This window comes from Neolamprologus brichardi, chromosome 10, assembly GCF_056152115.1.
Source record: "Neolamprologus brichardi isolate AB-2024 chromosome 10, ASM5615211v1, whole genome shotgun sequence".
In the NCBI taxonomy this organism is placed as follows: domain Eukaryota; kingdom Metazoa; phylum Chordata; class Actinopteri; order Cichliformes; family Cichlidae; genus Neolamprologus; species Neolamprologus brichardi.
This window is the reverse complement of record NC_142113.1, coordinates 33640171-33663969: the sequence shown is the minus strand read 5'-3', so window position 1 is coordinate 33663969 and position 23799 is coordinate 33640171. Positions and strand designations below refer to the sequence as shown.

Below are 23799 nucleotides of genomic sequence, written 5' to 3'. Positions count from 1 at the left end.
TGATAAATTGTTTGTTGACTTTATAGGTAGATTTATACAGAAAAAAAGGACATAATAACATCTTTTAAAAAATCCCAAAGCATATCCAACTATAGTCATTAAAATGCCATATACTTAATACTTTTTGGGACGTTTCTAACACAAATACACTCCGCTTTAACCTAAATGGGACATTCAATGGGAAACCTTCCTTAGGGAACTGGTAAATACAATGAACTCTGATTATTAAACATCTGCATATGTTAAGGTATGTGTAACTACTTTTCGGATGGATTTCTTTATCTTACTCCTCATTATGATTGGTATTTGTTCTGTATTTTTAAATCTTAGACATAATGAAGGTTGTTTTTTTTTAACATAACCCTTGCTTGAGTGTGGGGATCATTGATAAATTGTTTACAGACTTCATGGATAGATTTATACTGAAAAAGGGACATGATACTATTTTTAGAAAAAAAAATCCAAAAAATAAAATCCAACTATAGTCATTAGTATGCCATATACTTATGACTTTTGGGGACGTTTCTAAAACAAATAAACTCCACTTTAACCTAAATGGGGACATTCACTGGGAAACTTTCCTTAGGGAACGGGTAAATACAACGAACTGTGATTATGAAACATATGCATATGTTAAGGTATGTGTAATGATTTGGGGGATGGATTTCTTTCTTTTAGTCCTCCTTCTGATTGATATTTGTTTCATATTTCCAAATCTTAGACATAATGAAGGATTTTAAAACATAACCCTTACTTGAGTGGGGTGATCACTGATAAATTGTTTGTTGACTTTATAGGTAGATTTATACAGAAAAAAGGGACATGATAACATCTTTTAAAAAATCCCAAAACATATCCAACTATAGTCATTAGTATGCCGTATGCTTATGACTTTTGGGGACGTTTCTAACACAAATACACTCCGCTTTAACGTAAATGGAGACATTCAATGGAAAACTTTCGTTAGGGAACTGGGAAATACAATGAACTCGGATTATTAAACATCTGCATATGTTAAGGTATGTGTAACTACTTTTCGGATGGGTTTCTTTATCTTAGTCCTCATTCTGATTTGTATTTGTTTCATATTTCCAAATATTAGACATAATGAAGGATTTTACAACATAACTCTTACTTGAGTGTGGGAATCATTGATAAATTGTTCTTCGACTTCATGGGTAGGTTTATACAGAAAATAGGGACATGATACCATTTAAAAAAAAAAAATACAAAACCATATCCAACTATAGTCACTAGTATGCCATATTCTTATGACTTTTGGGGACATTTCTAACACAAATACACTCCACTTTAACCTAAATGGGGACATTCAAAATCCTGCAGCTTATTTATGTTTCTTTGTTTCAGAATAATTAATTAATTAATTAAACAAATAACATAATATTCCTTTTTGTGAAGCTTATTTATTTTTTCCGTTTCATTAGCCTCTCTTAATTAAGAAGATAATCCTCATTGTTAGCTTGCACATGAAAAACTTAAGGATGCTAATAAACATCCTTTTTTATTTTAGAATCATAAAGGCATAAAAAAAATCAAATCCCCTAAAATATTGAAAGTTTGGTTCATTTAAACATGCCTTGATTTTTAATCCAAGACATCTCTGAATGTGTAATTTATACGTGGCTTGCTTTTTCGGGCTAATTAGCTCAAGTCTTTTTTTCCAAATTATCAAGGGCACATCTAGCAAACCAGTATTAGCATTTATTACTAAATAACTTTCTTACATTCAAACAGAAAATGCTGAAACTTTTCAGCAGAAACCTTAAGATATAGGTATAAGAAACTAAAAAAGTTTTAATCACTTTTCATACCTTTAAAGCTGCTCTACATGCTGCTGCTTGCACACACCTCCATGGCTGCGATCAAGGCCTATGGTGACATAGAGGTCTTACCTCACCTCCCCTACCTTTAGGCTGTCCCTGCTGTGTCCCTCTTCACTCTCACACACACGAACTCTAGACCTGCATTCATCTCTTTCCTCTGATCCCCCCCACCCAACAGACAAACAAAACTCTAAACATCGGCCTTTGACTGACTGCCCCACCCCCACTTGCACACGAACTCTTTCCCGAAAGCACTCTGATTTTATGACACTAGTGTTTATTGTATTATGTTGTACATAGGACTTTTGTTTTGTTTTTATCTTTAAGTTGTTCACTGTACACTGTAGACCGTGGGAGCATTACAATTTAAAATTCCTGTGTATCATCTGTACATATGGGTTTTCGCAATAAAGCTGACTTTGAATTTGACTTGAGTCAAACTCTGCACATATCTCTAAGGCCCAGTCAACCATGCTACAGAAGCTAATCTTTCCCGCTTGTATCAAGGATATAATTTTTTTTCTGTCATGATCCATATTCAATGACCATAGTCTTACACAGTTTTTGATCAGCTCTTAAAGAGACTTTGGTGAGAATTAAGTTTTATGCCATATGCTTGTGACTTTTTATGCTTTTTAAGCAGTATTTTACATACTGCCTAAAAGTTATTAACATTGAAATTTAAATTTAGCTCAGCTGTTTCACCAAATTTTGGATCCCTGCACCATTCAACAGAAATTCAAGAAACATCTTAAACATGTTGCAATACAAGTATAAAGAATTTAGAGTAATTTATGTCAAGCTGCAGTTCAGAAAGCAAATATAAACCTAAAGTGCTCCATTATTTCATGCTGCTTCACCATCTGCTTCACATCATGCCAAATGATTCTTTAAAAATATTAAAACTATTTATATCATAATTATGTGAAATATGACTCTTTTGTATTTTCTAGTGTCTTCTTTACCCTTTGAAAATATAATCTACTTTCTAACAAATAGTCTACTGATTTCTATTATTTAGTCAAGAGAACAAATGTTTGTTTATATAAAACCATTCATAGAAAAGAATGTTGAATAAGATTTTCAACAAAGATCAGTATATTAAAAGAAATCTTACACTATAATAATATAAGGGTTAGGGAGAGGTAATACACACACAAAAAAATCCAAGAAATGTCACTTTTGGGGACAGTGGAAATTTTTGCAATTTCACACACTTCCACTAGGGGCATCATAGAGTTATACACAGATTGCCAAAAATTTTGGGGGCAATGTCATACACATACACAAAAAATCTAAAAAATGTCACTTTTGGGGACAGGTGAGATTTTTGGATTAAATTATGTTTTAGAGCATGCTGAACGTTGTTAGAGGTAAATCTAATTGGGGACGGTGGTTTTGGTCCCCAAAGGGAGAGGTGTCCCCAATTGACTGGTGTGTGAGCTGATAGAAGTCCCCAATTTTGACACAAGCAAACTCACACACACACACACACACACACACACGCACACACACCCTCACCCACAAACACACACACACATACACACGCACACCCTCACACACACACCCACAAACACACACACACATACACACACACACACAAACACTCTCTCTCACACACACACACACCGGTAGGAAAGCTGCAACCAGCATCTGCATTCCTACTCTTAACTCCTACTCTTAATTATGAACTATATTCTTATTTGTTGCATATCATTTCATACAGTAAATGTTAGTTATTGTAATAATGATGTTCATGGCAATGTCAGAAAAAATGCTTTAAACAATATGGAATCAACTATAGGCTATTAATGTATTACTCCTATACTATAATGTTCAAGTTATTATGTCCCTGGGGCGAGGAGGGGGGTTGTAAGTAAACTGGAAAAAAATAATGCAGACATGTGATAGTCACATGAAAAGGTGTGACTACAGAGCGTATATACACGATGTGTGGGTAAGAAAATCTTGCTGTCCAGTGCAGTTTGGCTGAAAGCAACCACAGCCCTCTAACCTTTTAATTTCCTGCAGGAGGAGGATGAGCTGAAAAGAGCTTTGTGAGTCTTTCTGTTTTAAATGTTGGAATACTTTTTTGTGTTTATTTCCACTGAAGATGTTAAAAACTGAATTTCTTTATTGAAATGTTACTTGCAAATCTGTCTCTGACCAATGTTGCTGCTAACCAGCAGTATCGAGGGGTTTTGGAAAGAGTTTTATTTTCCACTCTGACTACACTGCCATGTTGTTTATTTCTCTTCATTAATGGAATCATGCTTTTTACTTTAAGGAGTAAAGCTTTGTTCTGTGAGACGTCGCGATACATTCTCCTGTATAACCTTCTGTTTACAGACACAGTACAGATGGCACTGAGTCAGTTATTGTATATTATTGCTGCTTGTAGGATAACACTAACATATCCTGTATGTGGTTTTGTCAACATGCTTGCCAAACTTACAACTGTGGTCTCTCCTGTCACGCTGGTGGTGATGTCTCTGGAGAGATATGTCGCTGTGTGCTACCCACTGAGGCATGCTAGCATCATCACTATCACCAACACAGGTGTGGCCATCATTGTGATTTGGGCCATCGGTTCACTAAATATATTGACTCGAGTTCTTCTGCTGTTAGAGTTTCCTTTTGAAGCCCTTGATAGTCTGCAGATGAAAGACTTTTGCTCTGAAATAGCAATGTCTGGTGGGTCTATGTCTGATGATTACAACAAAGCCTTCACATGTGTTCTGTTTATTTCAGCAAGTGTGGCAATCACATGCTCTTATATTGGTGTTATAGTAGCAGCCAGGTCGGCCTCCACAGATAAAGCTTCAGCTCGTAAGGCTTGTAACACACTGCTGCTACATCTGGTGCAGCTGGGTCTCAGTCTTTCTTCAACCATTTATAACCCACTACTCACAGCAGTTGCAAGAGTTTTAACAAGGATAGTGTTTGTGCGCATCCAGAATGTTTTTTATGTTTGTATTTTCATTTTCCCCAGATGTCTGAGTTCACTGATTTATGGTATCAGAGATCAAAGCATCAGAACTGTGCTCATATATTATCTTTGCTGTCGACTGAAATACTCAGTCATGCAGCCGAGACCGAAGGCTGTGAAATAGAGAGTTAGTCAGAGTGTACACCACGCTTACAAGCATACAAACCTCAAAGTACCGTACTGCAATTCTGGATAACTCCTTCTGTTACTGACTTGACTTTTGAATTTTTATTGAAAACCATACAGTTGTCAAATGACACAAGTGAGGAATTATTTGCTGCTGTTTACTAAAGGAACATAATTCTTTATAATTCTCTCAAATTATTACATGCTTTGGTAAAACAGGAAAGAGCGTCACATTTGTTTAACCCCGTAATCTGTGTACAGCCACTCTATCTCAAGCACTGCTCAGGCAAAGACATTGCAGCAATTTTTAATTAGATGTAATTGGCCTACATTTGTGCTACTTCTAAACCTGCAGTTTAGCCTTGGAATTACTGTATGTGTCCTAGAGGGTTTTCTTTGCGTTCCAAGTTGTGCAAATAAATTCAGCACTTTGGAAAACTAAAGGTGCTTTGTGTTGGTAAAGTTGTTTTCTGCTATCAGTCTTGAATAATTTGGTGAATTTTCAATCAATAAAAAGTCTTAAATAGTTTGATCACAGACTTTTTGTATATTGTATGGTGTTCACCCCATTACATAAATCGCCTTGAGGTGACTTTTGTGACTTTGTGATATATATATAGCTGTACTTTGCTTATTTACAGCTGCCAAAATGGCATACTGGCAACATGTGAGCATACCTTAAATAACCCAGCCTTACAGGTCTGCAGTTGAAAGCTTTTATTCAGGCAGCAGTTTGAGCTGAAGGATTCTCTGCAAGATACATGTAGATGTCACCAAACAGGGGCTGGGGGAGAATATGGATCACTAGTCCCCGAAATGTGTAGTTTCTCCTTTTTTCCATGAACAGATGATCTGAGTGGTCTTGATTCGGGACAGGTGAGATTTTTATTCTACTGGATAGTTCATGTGTGAGTCAGTCATGTGACTGAAAACTATGGATTCAAAATTGAAAAACAAAACAAAAACAAACAAACAACGAGAGAAAGATTGCTGCCATTGGATGAGGTGAAAAATTAAGTTATAATGTGCTAACTTTGCAGGGCTTAACATATGTTCAAATTAAATAATGATGCTTTGTCAATGCATGAGATGACTGTTGCTGTAGTTTGGTGCTATAGAAAAAAAACTTAATTACATTTACAACATTACAATAATGTTACCACCATCTGAGTTACAGCACAGTCCTTTTCTAAAGTTTTCTACAGTTTCCATATCTTCTCTCTCTGCTTATATAAGCTTATATTATGAAATATGTGATGAACAGGACAGAAAATAGATATTATGATACTCATTACTCATTACATGAGTTTAAGTAGTTTAAACCCGCTTCTGACTTCCTTCACTGCTTACTGTAAAATCCAACCAAGTATAACTAGCTTTTCCTAGTAAAAGGTCCTGGAATAGTCTTATTGTCAATCTTTGGAAACAGTCGCGACAGAGTTCAGCAGTTTCCTCTTTAAACAGCACTCCTGTTTTTTTCAGCACACCACTAAATCCCCAGGTTGCTATTTCTATACCCCGTACCTGTCAGTTCTCTTAGTTGTCGCTCTGTCCCCCTTTAATGGCTAGACCATATCAGGCATGACCACTGGGTTCGGGCAATGGACATAACATAAAAATCCTACAGACTATTACTAAAGCTAATCCTCCCATTACTTTATTACTTTGTGCTCACACCATAAGCTCTGTCTGAGCTTTCGGCCTTCTTTACAATTTAAACAACTAATCTTCTGGGACGGGCGATTCTCTGGGATCTATGCTTCTTTTAGATCACTGTGTCCCCCTTTGTTAACCAGATCCGTTTGGTCTGGTACTTCCTGGATTCTCGCCAACCCCTTCATGGTTTTGCTGTGGTTCTGGAATCTGCTCCTTCTGTAAAGTACAGGAAAGGCAAACACCTCTCTGTGAAGCCTCAATAAGCTAATGTGTTCATTCCTTGTTCTTTTAGCTATTCAAAGTTGGCTCAGAATTTCATGTTTGGGACTCTCTGATCTACAGGATTAGTCTAATTATTATAAATGTGTGTAAGTGTGTTTGCATTTACCGCTTTGCACTCTAAGTCCTTCATTATTGTCATGTGTGTATGAAAATAATTACAACCGTTTATTTTAGTAAAAGAAATCAAAAAGAAATCAAACATTTTCAATCTTAACATCTTCCCTTCTTTCACAAAAGCATATGTTTCATTCAGCCTGCTGTCCCACAGTTTCCCCTTCAGTGTGGTACTCAGCTTCTCATGAACACATGCGTTTTATCTTCTAAACGGGATTCAGTTTATTTTTAACCAGTTAAGCTTAAACATGAAAATAATTTTATCATACCTCAAACACACAAAAGGTCATACCCTGATCATGGAACCCATTGTTTCAAATTAAACCTAAAATTCCCCATTTTGACACATTTTATGTGTCAAACAGAAGGAAAATGCTTCACCACATCTAGGAAATTAAAGAAAAAGGTTAGTCATAATATTTCTCAGAAAACCTCAGAAATTCAAAACCTGTTGATTAATATGAACTTCACATTTGCAACCCCTTTTTTCTTTTTCTTGTGTTTTTCCACTTTACCATTTCCCAACAATGACCCAATCACAGCCAGTCTTTGTCTCAGTATCCAGTCAGTCAAAACTTTAGTCCACATCGTCAGTCCAGTCACACACACTCATTCACCTGCATTCAAACTAGATATTGCTGATAGTGGAGTCCCGTGCGCGAGCTATTCCAGCCTCCATCACCAGCAAGATCACGTCAGCATTTTTAAAAGGAAAAACAATTATTTATGATCTTGGACTGGATTGACTCGCTGCAATCCTTTTAGACAGGGACTCACACTCTGATCGGGTCCCCACAGGCAGCCTTCTCCTGAGCCCATTGAAATCTGGAAAAGCTCACCTTATATTTGCTCTCACAAAACTGTTTTACAGCGCTGTTTACTCAATCTTGCAGGTCTGCTTAGAACAAAAATGAGAGAGAGAGAGAGAGCTGATTATTAAATCGTCAAAACATAAAACATCATCACCATAAGGGTGACAGCTGACAGGTTTCCTCTAAGTGCACTGTTACAAAAATATTGGGCCCAGTTCTGGACATGTCCATGTATAGAAAAACTCTCTCTGTTAAAATAAGAAGACAACCCAAACCTAACTGGCAGAATCAACCTATCACTGAACAAAAAACCCTAAATCTGCCAGATTAATCACAGAAAAGTTTTGGTTCCTAGTATAACAATATGTTATGGGGATTAGAACTTCGGGTGCCATGAAAGATGCTACTCCTGCCTTACAGTTTTTCTCCATTGGTTTGGCTCATTTCTCGAAACAGAAATTACATTCTCAAAACTCTAAGATCATTTGGCAAAACACTCTTATATGGAAGAAATATAGTGTCATCAGAATTCAAGTATTTTTAGACATTGAATTTATAACACTGAATTTTTATCCTCCAAAATTCACCTGCAAAAAATTCACCTGCAAAAATTCACCTGCAAAAGTGATGAACTTTTGACCCAAGCCAGAGCAATCAGCACTAGATCGAGTCGAGCGGCTCTCAGCCAATTAAATTACGCTGTTTGATCACATGACACCATTAGCCAGCAGTGTGTCTCCTAAAAGAGAGCTGTTTAAAGGTGAGTGATTAAGTTTTTCTCCTAAATAGAGATCATTACAGAATGCCGAGTCCTACTTAAAATCCCATTTATTTTTATTTTATTTTATCATCTACTCAAACTAAGGAAAACGTTTGACTAACTCAAAGACAATTTCCACGCCTCTCCTGCCTATCTGCAGAGGCAGTTTTGAATTTAGGAGCAGCAAGATGGAAGCGGCAAACCCTGGCAGTCCTCCGGTAAGTGTATTGTTTTTTATCTTCAAGTTTGTCTTTTGCAACGTTAATTTTATTTAAATCCGTTGCTCACGTATAAAGTACACAGACGGGGTCTTCGCTCAACTCGTCTGAGGCGTGTCTCACTAAGCGCTACTTGCTAGCATCCTGCTAACCGAGCTACCCTTTACATGCTGTGCTTCAGAAAATAGGATACTCGTTAAAAAAATACTCCGCAGATATTGATAGATAGACGAACACTGCAAATATAATGTTGGAAACGAGAACGGCCTTTGGTGAAGGGGTAAAATACACTATGAGTAAAGCCATAGAGTGAATGGCTGCCATGGTTGCAGAACGGCCTGATTTAATGACAAGAAAGGGGAAGAGTGAGGTGAAGTGAACCAAAGCCACAAAACACGGTCAGACAAGGCGGCAAAAGGGCAGTGATCTGTCCGTCAGTATGGAGTTGGTGTGTGCTTTGGTGAACAAAAACTCGAGACCGGTAGCAGCAAGATGGGAGACTCGTGTTTCACTGGAATAGTGGTGAATTAAAACATCCTTTGTTGGGGACATTTAGGTGTAAACGCATCCATACAGGCGAGACAGAGGCAGACCAGACAGTGAAGAAAACAAGGCAAACATTAGAAATATTAAAACGGAAATATAGGATTAATATAACATACAATTAGGGAAAATGTAAGGAACACAATGTAAATGATATTGTAAAGTCATTAAAACAGCATACTCTGATTAAGAGAAACATGTAATTGGGTAGGATAATAATAATAATAATAATAATAATAATAATAATATTAAAAAACATGTACAAGATGGGTATGTATACTTGTGCCCAGAATTTAACAACTATAAAGTTGTAGCATGCCAGTACCTTACCCCATCCATTATATCCACACTTTCAGAAAAGGATATGGTCAGTATCTTTACAAATACTATCTAAACTTAAACGGGATATTCCTTCTGCTTCTTCTGCTTCTCGTATACACCCTCAGGGTTTGTGATCAGCCAGCGGCTGATATGATAATTAATCCTGTAAAATAATATTCTTTCGGTTTATAAATCTGTTTGCATGGATTTCTTAATCCGTTTCCACTGTTAGCAGAAGTTGTGCATGCAGTTTTGGTGTGCTGCTCTCCAAGACTACAAGCTGCGTTAAAGTTGGAAGTAACTGGCCGATGTTCCACTGTTGAAGATCAGCTGTGCCCATTTGTTGCACCTTGTGGGAATGGAGAAGTTGAGGCCCTTGCAGGCTACCCACAATTTCCCCAAACTGAGCGATTATACATCTTGCTTCCATATTTGTCTCTTGTGTCACTAAAAATACATTTTATTTTAATTTTATACATTGATTAATGACCTGCAGAATCTCCTTATCATATTAAGTGATTCATAATTGTCACTTTATGCTTTCTCCATCTCTAAAGTGATGACATCCTTGCATTACATCCTTTAGGTTCATTTTCTGCAGGCAGGTTTCTGACAGAGAACAGGCAGATTTACACTATAACATGCAGCGTTCTATAGATGGACACATAAAGAAATGAAAAATTACATGTATGTGCTAACTTTCTAAACACTTTGTTACATTTATGATAAAGTAGATTAAACACATTTATGTCGGCCTTGGCTCATAGTTCTTGTCTTTAAATGAACTTTGTGTGTTTCAGGTGCTGCACTCTCAAAGACTGAATGAACCAGCATTGCAGCCATGGGTCACTGTGAGCATCACAGGGAAGGTTGAAGCCGCCCACTGCACCTGTAAGGCCGGAGTCGCGGAGACCTGCAGCCATGTCACTGCTCTTCTGTTTAATGTAGAAGCAACAGTGTTGATCTGTGGCACAAGGACTGTTACAGATGAGCCTGCATGCTGGGTTTTGCTGGGTAATATGACCAAGATAGTCAGTGGTTGGCCGTAAGATAGACTTCTCCTCTTCAGCTGCCCAAAAAAAAGGCTCTTGATCAAAACATAAACAGACCATCTGTAGTGACAGGTAAAAGGAGCCTCAAAAAAGAAAAATCCCACCTGCTCCTGTGGAGGAGTTGTCACTGCTATAATGCCATAATGTTTTATCTAGGGGTCTAGATTTATGCCTGTAGTGCACTGCCGTGTAAATAATTTGCATTTACTGAATATGTACTGACTGAGTCTCACTGTTCAAAAATTGAATAAAGAAACAAACTAATTTTTGCCTTTTTTTTAATTAAAACCACTTCATAGAACATCACATCAGTTACAATGTAGAATCCATGTCACTGGAGCATTTTGATTCAATAAACAGTAAAAAGGTGAGCTGTGAAGACCAAGGACAAGTGCAGTTCACAGGTTTTCTATCTAAGGAATCCCAGAAGATTGCATGGTGTCATTGCCCAGCAGTTGTTCGCAGGACATATGGACTCAACCTCAACAATCCCTCACACTGAGCAGCATGAAGTGACAGTGCAGAGGAAAAACTCCCCTTTAACAAGAAGAAACCTCCAGCAGAACCAGAACCCGGTTCAGTACCAGCAGCCATCTGGGTTTGGAGGAGAGAGACAGAGACACAGAACTACCAAAAGTATATATTTTTTTATGTGATTGACTGTTGTTGTAATTCAAGCCCTGAGTGTAGAGCAGGTAAGATAAAGTTGCATCCTAAATTCCACGCAGAGTGTTTAGTTTATGACTTTTTCACCTGGTCTTTCAGGGTTGACCAAGCTGGTACCTTGGCCACCTTGACTCTGTTCTCTGCAAGATGTTGCAAAAAACAAAATCATATGGAGACAATATTGGACACAAAAAATATATAACAATTTAGTTAAATGTAGCATTAACTCATAAGTCTTGCTAAAGTAAACCTTGTATTATGATTCATCACAGCAGCAGTTCGGTTGGATGATATCAGCAACTGCAGCAAGTGTCTTGCTGACTGAATAATTTCATCTTGCATAATCTGAAACAAACACATAAAGACAGAAACAATTTATAAATTAACGTTCGATAAAATCTAAGAATTAATCATTTATTAGATACCAATATGAATATGTCTACCATAAAACTTCTGTGGAGCAAAGTTACATTCAATGAAGAGGGTCTGGCATGGAAACACTAAATGTACAAGGATGCAAAAACACGTCAGACACATCCACTATGAACTAAGAGCGAGCGACTTAGGTGGCAAAAGATTCTAAACTAGAAGTTCTTAAATAAGACGCAGGAGATGAGATTACAGCTACCATGCTGAGAGCGCAACTTAACTTTTCCTATTAAAAACCACTATGAGCGAGCATTTAGCCGCAATACTAAGGGAACTACACTTCTTCTTTGAAGGCACTATGAACGAAAATACACTGTGTTCCTATGGACACACATTCAAACGCTTCGAAGACATGAAAGAGACTTTAGACTCTAACAGGCTCAACAACACGAACTGAAAACGAGGTACTAGTTAATCGGTTAAATGGGTGGTGAGATCCAAGAGGGAGTCTTTGAGCTGTCGTGGACCAAAGAGGGGAACCCGACACCAGATAACATGTGGAGCAGCAACCGTGAAATGAAGCCAGAGAGGAATTATGTGGCAAAAACACTGTAATGAGGGAGACAGGTGTGAGGAGGTGTTCCAGCCGTTACAACAGTGTGGTGAAATGTAACCGGTCTTACTTTTTTGCTGGAGGAAACAAGGCGTGGAGGGGGGTAAGTGATCCGAATATAAAAACAGGAGAGTCCAGAGAATAACTCCGTGAATATCTGAGGCTGGGCAAGGGGGCAGGTAGGTAAAGAGGTGCGGAGGATCTGCGAGTTGATCAGCGGATTAACGGGCCAGTGTCGCAGTGGGGAGCAGCGATATCCAGTGGATTACTGTGAGGACAGAAAATAACGTTAGCACGAGAATATCTATGACTATGTTTCTTCATTGATTATAGAAGCCTTCACCAACGTGAGTTAGCAGACGTTCTGGCGATGAGTTCTTGAGAACGCTGATCATAAAAAGCCTGCAGCCTAATTACTCTCAGGTGTAATGATGACAAGGAAATAGGGCCGCCCCCTGAGGTGGAATCACCAGGACGCAGAAAAGTTTGAGCACTCACCCAGACCATGACAGAGGTCTGGGATGCGGGGCCTCCCTGCTACTGTGGAGCCGGGGACGGTCGGCTTGTCTCCACCCCAGGGAAAAGGGTAACATCTCCTGGGTCTAGGTGCAGTTTCCTTCTCTGGGGGCAAGGCTACCTGGCCCTGGGGTATAGGGTATGTTTGGGAAGACTGTCCATTTGTGTCTGTCTCCGCTTTGTTTGAGTGCCGAGTATTTGTATATGTGTGCATGAGGGTGGGACACATTTCTGTCTGTTTGTTCCTGTACGTCTGTGTCTATATGTCAGGTTGGGTCTTAGACTCTACAATTCTGGGAACACCTCAGGCCCTCCAAGATATGTAGGCCTTTCTCTCCTTTCCACACTCTGATGCCCTCAGATGTCGGTACGTTGGTGGTTCTTGGTGTCCTGGACTGGGCGCTCAGGTGTGTACCAACTTACACCTGGTGGCTGCTTGTGAACAAGGGTGTTCACAGACACAAACTACGCCTTTCTTGGCTGCTACCTCAAAGTACACTGTGCACTCTCGGTCTTGCGTAATGCACCATAACATTCAATAATTAGTATTTACTGTAATTTATACGTAGCTAGATTATTGTAATCGTGTTGTGTTTATTATGTTGATCTCTTTTATGCTTGTTTTTTCTTTTGTTCTTTTTTCTTTTCTCATCAAGTGATCCGGTTAATTTTTTTATGTGCACCTTCTCACTGTCCCTCTGCCCCTCTGTTTTTCTTTCCCTCCCTCTCTTACTTTCTTTCTCCCTTTCCTATCCCCCAGTCATATCTGTCCAATCTGTAAGAACTGAAAATAAAATAAACAAATAATAATAACAAAGTTGGACCAATATGGCAAGGCCGTGATGATCCACTTGCCAAAGTAAATCTGTTGGGCATCTTCTTTGGCCTTTAGACAGAAATTCTGATGGCTACAGAACCAAACGGGATGGGCAAAAGCAAAGAAGAATGTTTACATTGCTCATTAGTGATCATTGTCATGTGACACTGCAACTGAGTGTCACATGACACTGCAAGGTTGCGAGGACAGAACGAATAAATTGTATGCAATGTCAGACCAACTCTGTAGAAGAGCTCTGCCAACAATGGGCAAACACAGATCCTGACCTGATGACTGCCGGTAGGAACAGTAAAATCTTTTTGTGGGACTGGGATTTTTATCAACCACCAGGCTTTTGTGAGATATTTTAATGTTTTTTCTCCTTTATGAATACAGCAATTATTGGGATTCTGTGCTACATTGACTTCAACAGATTTATGTTTTACATGTCATAAATTTTCTGCAATGTCAAATGTATCTCAGTCTTACACTAACATGTCTATTGAAGTGCAGTATCAGGACCTACTGAGGGTAATTATTGTTTCCACTCTGTCAACAGTTCCATCTTTTATTTTTCTCTTCCTTAATGGGACCATGTTGTTCACACTGAGGAGTAAGCCGGTGTTTCGTGACACTCCCCGTTACATTCTTCTGTATAACCTCCTTTTTGCAGACACTGTGCAGCTGGCACAGAGTCAGGTTCTTTTCCTGCTCTCTATTTTTAGAGTAAAATTGCCATATCCTGTATGTGTATGTCTCAGCTTGCTGGCCAATCTCACCACTGGGATCTCCCCTCTCACCCTTTCGGTGATGCCTCTGGAGAGATATGTAGCTGTGTGCTACCCACTGAGGTATCCTACCATCATCACCATCAGAAACACAGGGGCTGCTATCATTGTGATTTGGATTATCAGTTCACTAAATAATCTCACTCGACTCATCTTTTTTTTCCCATTTGAAGTGTTGAAAAACCTGCAGATGAAAGACAGTTGTTCTAAAATAGCTCTATTACTCGGGACAAGGTCTGATCAATATGATACCGCTTTCACATGTTTAGTGTTTGTATCAGCTGGTGTGGCAGTCATTTTTTCTTATATCAGTGTGATATTAGCTGCCAGGTTGGCCTCTGCAAACAAAGCTTTAGCACGTAGAGCTCGAAACACTCTGCTGCTGAATATGATGCAGCTGTGCCTGAGTCTCTCCTCTACTATTAATAACCCTTTGCTCACAGCCCTTTCAAGAACTGTAACAATGACAATATTTTCATGGGTTCAGAATGTATTTTATTTGTGCTTTATTATCTTACCCAGATGCCTGAGTTCTCTAGTCTATGGGCTAAGAGATCAGACCATCAGACCTGTCCTCATGTACCACCTATGCTGTCATCAGAAACGAAGTCAGTAACTTGTAATATTTCACCTGGAATCTGAAATGGTTTAATAAAAGTAAGCCTCAGATTATCTGCTGGGTTTCTGCAAGATGTACACCTCTCATATTAAACTGATCCAGACTGGAGTACACTGTTAATTATTTTTAAATAGAAAATTCCAGCTTTTTGCCAAACTCTTTCTTGTTCTTGATCCTGCTGCTGATCGGAAAATTAAAGTCATTGCCGAAGTAAACTGTCACCTTGACTTTGACTCAGACCAATGACTAACCTTTTTTTTTTTTCAGAATTAGTGTTTCCATCATACCACCGGGCCTAATATAGTCATTTGTTATATATAGACATTTTCACCTCCATAACACCATCATGCTTAACATGCATGATTTAAACACTTGCCATTTTCATGAGGGACATCATCAGGTGTCACTCTGGTCATGTGTTGTGTCACTCTTTTCAACCAACGCAGAGCGATACTGAGGCTACAAATATATCTACACTCCCCACTCCCAGTTCAACAGTCACTTATATTTTTCCACTCAGCTAATCATTCCCCTTGGCCAACCCGTACTCCAGAGATGTGAGATGCACATTCTGCCTTATCACATTTTCATATATAAAGCTGGAGGAGAAATCATAGAACCGTTAGAAACCAATTTGAATTTGTGTGTACACCTTCAAATTCAAGATATGAATCATATCTATATTTTATCATCTGAGAAGAAATCTCCTTCATCAAAGAAGTGAAAACACAAGAAGAGAGGGTGCATGACTGGCACCTGGATAAAATCTCATCCTATACTGCCTTACCTCAACCCTGATCTTCTGAAGTCATCGCATGACAAGGTTGAATTCAGAGGTCAAATCCAAGCTAACATTGTGCCAGCTAATGTTATGCACCCCCAAAAAATTAATTTAAAAAAATCCCACTTTCCCTGTCTGTATTTTCATTAAAATAAGAATTCATGTCAGGTACCTGGTAACTATGTTGTAAAGTATATTAGTATATTAATTACTTTCTATAACGGAGTTCTTTAGAAATGTAATTCATTACTTCATTCACTAAGAACAACAGAAGACCAAACTAGTGGGTAACAGTGAAAGAGAAATTAACATCACTCATTAGTGATCATCATGTGACAAGGTTGCAAACACCGAGCGAATAAATTGCTTTTGAGTTCAGTCAAACTCTGCTAACCAGCGCTGCCCAATATTAAACCCGGTTCTTTTATCCCCATGATAGAACAGAGAAAACCCGACCCAGGAGTGGTCACAACATTTATAATTCTTTATTCAATCATCTTCTGGAAGAGAGAGAGCCCTGCACAGCCCAAAGCCAGTTGCAGAATCTCTGACATTAGAAGCTAAAAATGTGTCTCATATAGGTTTTATTTTGGTACTTCACACGTCACACACAGTTTTGATACAAACAACTCCTTTCACTCCGTTCCTCTTTTCTTTGTGTCTTACTTCCTGTGCAGCTTGCAATAACTTCCCCTTTCTGTCTGTTGCCAGGGCAACCCGTTACCCTTCTGAACTTAGTTTCACTCTCTGTCTGCTCCTCATATTCTTTGTAAAACATGCAGTTTCCTTTCAGCCTGCGACCTAGTTTTACACTCAAGTCTGGGCCTCTCATAAAACAATCTAATCAGCAAATAAGCATTAAGAATATATATATTTATTTCTTAACAGTTTCCCCTTTTTAACTAATTCTATTAGTTAACCTAACTAACTGACTCCCTCAATAACTACTGTTAACTAAAAACAGATATACTCAGCTTTTCTGGTAAAAGGTCCTACATTACTTTTGTCACTCTTTGGAAACAGCCTCTATAAAGTTAACCTGTTTCCTCTTCAAAAATTTACTCCCGTTCTTTTAATCTCCTAAACAACACACTTTCTGGAACTGTGGTTCTCTGTGCTCTGTGCTTCTTTTTCGGGTTCCCCTTTCTCTGGTTGGTTCCGTTCGGTCGGGGGCTTCCTGGATTCTCGCCAACCCCTGTGGTCGCTGTGGTCCTGAAATCTCCTGTAAAAAAAAGAAACAAAACACCTTTCCCTGCTACGCCTCCATAACCTATTATGTTCATCAATTGTTCTCTCAATTCTTCAAACTTGGTTCAACCTGTCATGTTCGGGACTCTCTAATCAAAAGGATTAGCCTAATTATGTGTATAAATGGTAAATGGTAAATGGACTGGTTCTTATATAGCGCTTTTCTACTCTTTCTGAGCACTCAAAGCGCTGTACACAACTTGTACATTAACCCATTCACACCCATTCGCACAAGCACATTTTTCTAAGTGCTTTCTAAGTAACATTCACACACATTCATACTCCGATGGATGCATCGGAGAGCAATTTGGGGTTAGTATCTTGCCCAAGGATATTTGGCATGCAGACTGGGGAAGCCAGGGATCGAACCACCAACCTTCCGATCAGTAGATGACCTGCTCTACCACCTGAGCTACAGCCATGTTAGTTTGTTCCTTGACTTTTGGTGCACACTTGCAATATAAGTTGGACTGTAGATAGGAGGCAGGGTTTAATAAGAATATTTTCTTCTTCCTGCTCCTTTTCACACATGCCTGCAGTGCTTTACTGATAGAAAGTGTGGTTGGTTTGTCTGAAAGAACTAACTGTGGAAACTGTTGTACCAAGCGTGAAATAAATAAATAAATGAAATGAAATGAAATAAGCGTGTTGGCATTTATCCATCGGCACTCAAGGTCCTCCCTACAATATATCAGTTCAGTCAGTCACGCTGAACAACGTTTTTGACCTTCACTTGACCGAGTGACAACTCCTATGAGCACAATTGCAATGTGTGTATAAAAAAATCATTTATATATAAATAATTTTCAATGTTATTCATTTGGGTAAGCGACACTTTTGACACCCTTTTAAGAAGCTCTCTTCTTCTCTTATCTGATCATGAACATCCTGTACAAAAAACTGTTGCTCTGCAAGTGCAAAGTTTCCAAGCAAACCGTGTCTTAACTTCCTGCTATGTTTCTCTGCAAGTATTTTTTACAAGTGTGTCAAGTCAGTCAAACCTTTAGTCCACGTCGTCAGTCCATCGCAGTTCAGTCACACACATTCACTCATTCACACAAAAGAAAAACAATTGTTTATCATTTTTGGTCTGGATTGACACGCGGCAATCCTTTTAGACAGGAACTCCGAGGTTCCCACAGATGGCTTCTCCTCAGCCCATTGTAATCTGGAAAAGGTCACCTTATATTTGCTCTCCCGAAAATTTTTGAGAAAAATTAGTTGAGAAAAAACTCCCTTTTAACAGGAAGAAACCTATGGCAGAACCAGGCTCAGGGAGGGGAGTCCATCTGCTGCGACCAGTTGGGTGAGAGAAGGAATCTATCTCTGATAGAAAAGACGCTTTTGTGGTTTTAACAGCCTTCTGATATTTCTTCAGGCAATTATGAAGAATGTCCAAGGAGATCGGAAGTTTGTCTTTCTTCCATCTCCTCTCAGCTTGGCGACATTCACGTCTGAGAGTACGGGTGCAGTCATTCAGCCATGGTTGACGGGACGGTTTGAGGCATTTAGTCTTTAAGGGGGCCACATGGTCTAAGATAGAAGTACAAGTGGCGATAAAAGAGTTAATGAGTTCGTTAACCGGTGTAGCTCTATTACAGTTAGCATCGTAGAAGGCGGAGTTGGTCAGGGCCGTAGAGAACTGGACAATAGTCTCCAAATTAATCATACGCACATTTTGCACAGGACCCTCACATTTCAGCTCCACATTACACGTTTTGACATTGAACATAACTGGGAAATGGTCAGAAATCCCAGGGTTGTAAATGTCCGTGATGCAAATGTCCAGGCCGTAGGACAGTACTATGTCAAGCGTGTGGCCCTTAATATGAGTTGGTTTGCTGACCCACTGAGTAAGGTTAAAAGAGTCTATAAGGGAAAGAAAGTCCTTGACAGCGGGTCCAACTCACAACAAACATGGATATTAAAATCACCAGTGATGAGAATACAGTCATAACTTTAGGTTACCTTAACAAACAAAGAGGTTTCCTAGAAAGTCAGCGAACCCACAGATAAAATCCTTATTGAGTTTCGGTGGACAATACAACACAGCACAGAGAATCAGGGAGGAGCAGACCAGCTCAAGAAGCTGCACCTCAAAGCTAGAGAATATGGCAGGGGGAAGCTGTCGTACATGGAATTTATTTTTAAAAACCGTGACTAGTGTTAAGAAATAGAGAAATATTTTTTTAATGCGTATCTGCTCATTAGATTGTTTTATGTATAAAAGGCCAGCTTTGAGACTAGGTCCCAGGCTGACAGGAAACTGCATGTTTTTTGTAGAGTATGAGCAACAGACTGTTAGGGTCCCTGGGTCGTCAACCCAGTGTTTTGTGTTTTTGGTTCTTTGATTTTTTTATTTCATTATATTCTAGTTTTCCTTTATGGGTTTTAGGATTATTCTTAGTTTAGGTTCTCTGGGTGGGGTTTGGTTAGAGTTTTAGTGTTCTGGTTTTCTGTCTGTGTTCCATAGTTGCTGTCTCCCCTGTCTGCTGTATCCCCACGTCCAGTCAGTGTCTGTGTCTGCCCTGGTCTCACGTCTCTGTTCCCTTTTGTTATAGTGCCTACCTGTGAGTCTGTGTTATGTTTCCTGTTTTACTTTGAAAGTCCATGTCTGATGTTAATGTGTCTGGTTTTGTTTCCCCTTGTCTCGTTAGGCCTGATTTGCCCCAGCTGTGTTTCCCTCCTGTTACCCATTCCCTGATTGCTCTCTCTGTATTTAAGCCCTGCGTTTCATTGTGTCTGTGTTGTGATCTACTCTCATTTATGCTGTGTGTTCCGTCTGCCTGTTCATGTAAGTTTATTTGGATTTTTGTTACGTTTTGCCACGTTTTGCCACGTTTTGCCACGTTTTGCCATCCAGCAATAAAAGAGTTTTGAGTCACTTTCCGCCTCTGAGTGTCTGCACATTGAGTCCTTCTACTTCCAATCCTGCCTGCACACAGCCCTAACCTGACAGAAGATCATGACCAGAACATGGACCCCGCAGACTCTTCAGCTTTTGAATTCAACGCTGAGATGGAGCGGATGATTAAGCTCCTTGACCGCATTGCTCAGGCCAACGATTTGAGGACCATGGCAGTTGGGCTAAGCGCTGTAGATGCCATCATTCGGAGCAACCCTCGGCTTACTCAGCTTTCTACGGACACTGTGCTGGGCAGCTCCATAGCTGCCTGGAGGGAGCAAGTCAGGGCTGGCGAGCTTGCTCTCTCTACCTCCACCTCCACTTCTTTACCGCCGCCCCAGGACAACACACACTCACCACCTTCCTCAACGCTACCACAGACTTCCTCTCCTGTCACACACCAGCCGGGACCTCTTTCACCTGTCTGTTCACCTGCCTTTTTCCTGGCAGCTATGTGGTCGGACGATGAAGAGGTCTCCGTTTCTCCACCAGTTTCAGTTCCCTCATCCAGAAGGAAACAACGCCACCGTCGCTCCTCTCCTCAATCATCTGTTCTGCCACCTGTTGTTCCCGCTGGGGGTTCTGGAGAACGGCTCCAGCCATCTTCCGTCACCGCTGAAGGGTCCAAGGACCGCTTCAGCCGTCTGTTTCTGCTGGAGGGTCCGAGGAACCGCTTCAGCCGTCTGTTCCTGCTGGAGGGTCCGATGAACCGTTCCAGTCGTCTGTTCCCACTGGAGGATCCGAGGAGCCCGTCCAGCCTCCTGCCTCGTCAGCTGGGGGGTCGGAGGGGCCCGTCCAGCCTTCGTATGCCTCCGCTGGGGGGTCGGAGGGGCCCGTCCAGCCTTCGTCTGCCTCCGCTGGGGGGTCCGAGGGGCCCGTCCAGCCACCACCTGCGGCTCCCACGCCGTCGCCTGCAGCGCCACCACCTGCGGCTCCCACGCCGTCACCTGCGGCGCCACCGCCTGCGGTTCCCACGCCGTCGCCTGCAGCGCCACCCTCGCCTGGTCCAGCCTCCGAGTCTTCAGCTCCGCCTGGTCCAGCCTCCGAGTCTTCAGCTCCGCCTGGTCCAGCCTCCGAGTCTTCAGCTCCGCCTGGTCCAGCCTCCGAACCTTCAGCTCCGTCCGGTCCAGCCTCCGGGTCTTCAGCTTCGCCTGGTCTAGCTTCAGCCTCTGCGTCGCCTGGTCATTGCTGTCATGGACGGCCCCCTGAACTACGTCACCGCCGTCATGGACGGCCCCCTGAACTACGTCGCCGCCGGTGCCTCCTTCCCGGCCGGCCTCCTGACCTGCTCTGTCGCCGCCGGTGCCTCCCGCCTGCCCGGCCCCCTGAACTGTTTTCTGGGGTCTTGGGCCGTCAGCCTCCGTGCCGCCCCCCTGAACTGCCCGGCCCCCTGAACTGTTTTCTGGGCTCTTGGGCCGTCAGCCTCCGGGCCGCCCCCCTGAACTGCCCGGCCCCCTGAACTGTTTTCTGGGCTCTTGGGCCGTCAGCCTCCGGGCCGCCCCCCTGAACTGCCCAGGTTTGGACTATTGTTCCGTCAGCCTCCGGGCCAGCCCCCTGAACCTTTTCGGGACTGTTGCCTGGGCCTCTGCGCCTTTCATGGGCCCTTTTGTTTGTTTTCTTTTGGACTGTTCCTGGGCCTCAGTGCCTTTGTTTTGTTCTGTTTTGGACTTTGTTCCCTGTGTTTTGGTTTCTGGCTCCTTGTGTTTTGTTTGTTTTGTGCCCTCCGTCCTGTTTCCCCCACCGCCCACCCTGGTTGGGTTGTTTTTTGTTTTTGGTGTTCTGGTTTGGGCTGTCTAGAAGCCAGCCCTTAAGGGGGGGGGGTACTGTTAGGGTTTAAGCCCTGTGTTTCTTTCTGTCTGTGTCGTGATCTACTCTCATTTATGCTGTGTGTTCCATCTGCCTGTTCATGTAAGTTTATTTGGATTTTTGTTACATTTTGCCACGTTTTGCCACGTTTTGCCATCCAGCAATAAAAGCTGAGTTTTGAGTTACTTTCCGCCTCCGAGTGTCTGCGCATTGGGTCCTTCTACTTCCACTCCTGCCTGCACACAGCCCTAACCTGACACAGACAGAGTGAAACTAAGTTCAGACAGGTTGCCCTGGTAACAGACCTTAGAAAGGGGAAGTTATTGCAAGCTGCACAGGAAGTTTTAGTGCACAGGCATATTAATAAACCAGCCAGAAAAGAGGAACTTGTACCATATAAGGAATGTTTGTATTGAAACTGTGTGACGTGTAAAGTACCAAAATAACACCTATATGTGAGACGTTCTTAGATTCTAATGTGAGAGATTCTGCAACTGACGTTTGGGCTGTGCATGGGTCTCTCTCTTGAAGATGATTGAATAAAAAGAGATATAAAATGTTTTTACCGGGTTTTCTCTGTTCTTTCATGGGGACAAAAGAATCGGGGTTTAATACTAGCCCTCCACCTCTGCCCAAGGTCCTAGGGGTGCTAAAAAAAGGTACATTCCGGTGGAAGAAATTCCGATAGAGAGACGGACTCACCGGGGCGAATCCAGGTTTCTGTTAGGAATAGGAAGTCCCGCTCGGATGAGAGAGAGAAATCATTCAGGACAAAGGACTTGTTCGCCAGCGATCTGGTATTAAGCACAGCCATCTGGATCATCGTCATCTCATTGTTGTTCGGAGCACGCCTCAGCAGGCGTAAGTTGCTATGGTTCACGCCACCTCCACAAGCCCGCATCCAGCTTCTAGTAGGTACATGATCGGCCGGTAACTCTGAGTGAGCATGTTGTCCGACTTGGCGGGTCCATCGATGACAGAATAGTCTGATGGTGTGCTGGTCATGAGAAGAAAATAGGGATTGAAAGATATCCGAAATGGCATGGTAGTTGATTACTCCATGTAATTTTAGTTAGGCTTTGATGCGAGTCCGGACGCTGCTCCGTTTTCCCCGTCGTCTAGAGCATTTCTTAACGGGGAGGAAAAAAGGCAAGCAGCGTATGCATGCAGTCGTGTCTGGGGAAAACGGGGTGAAATTTCCCGGTTTCCAGTACGGGTTTGCTGATTGATGCTTCAGAGGTCGGAGATCGAACAGTGTTTGACGATCATAAACAATTAGTGTGGTAACATCCAGGAAACATATAGAAAATAAAATAGCCAACAACAGATAGAACTCGGGGAAGCGGAGACGGCTTGCCGTGCATACTGGCGCCATCTTGGTTTCATTCAAACTTAAAAGTATGTCTAAACAACAGTTTTTCAGTAACTTTCCACTAGAACATGGTCCCCTGTCATCTACTTTCTCCCAGGCTAGCGTGAGCGAGAGTCTACAGCATTCTACCCCCCAAGGACACGTAGTAATGCCTTTATTTTCAGGGCCGTGTCCACTTAATACTACCCTATATGGTTATATGGCATTTTAGTCAATATAAAGCATAGAATTGTAGAATTGAGGCACTTCAAATAATTTTATCCCAACAGTGCCCACTCCACGTTGGGGACGAGTTTCTACCCCAAGTGGAGGAGTTTATGTAACTCGGGGTCTTGTTCACGAGTGACAGGAGAAGGGAGCGGGAGATTGACAGACGGATTGGTGCAGCGGCCGCAGCAATGTGGACGCTGTACCGGTCCATTGTGGTGAAAAGAGAGCTGAGTGTGAAAGTGATCTACGTCCCTACCCTCACCTATGGCCACGAGCTGTGGGTAGTGACCGAAAGAACGAGATCGCGGATACAAGCGTCGGAAATGGGCTTCCTCCGAAGGGTGGCTGGCCTCTGCCTTAGAGATAGGGTGA

At 41.4% G+C, this 23799-nt stretch overlaps 3 protein-coding genes across 3 annotated transcripts; all 3 read left to right on the top strand.

The window, feature by feature from the left end:
- Positions 1-3985: 3985 nt before the first annotated feature.
- On the top strand, positions 3986-4957 carry LOC148101021 (odorant receptor 131-2-like). The gene has a single exon (XM_087847613.1). It carries the CDS (start codon positions 3986-3988, stop codon positions 4955-4957), a length of 972 nt encoding a protein of 323 aa, XP_087703739.1.
- Positions 4958-14163: 9206 nt separating this feature from the next.
- Positions 14164-15102, top strand: LOC102779621 (odorant receptor 131-2-like). Its single transcript, XM_087847622.1, has one exon. It carries the CDS (start codon positions 14164-14166, stop codon positions 15100-15102), a length of 939 nt encoding a protein of 312 aa, XP_087703748.1.
- Positions 15103-20110: 5008 nt separating this feature from the next.
- On the top strand, positions 20111-21248 carry LOC148101020 (uncharacterized). Its single transcript, XM_087846751.1, has 3 exons — positions 20111-20647; positions 20680-20861; positions 21155-21248. The coding sequence occupies exons 1-3, from the start codon at positions 20111-20113 to the stop codon at positions 21246-21248; spliced, it is 813 nt and encodes a 270-aa protein (XP_087702877.1).
- The last annotated feature ends 2551 nt before the right edge of the window (positions 21249-23799 follow it).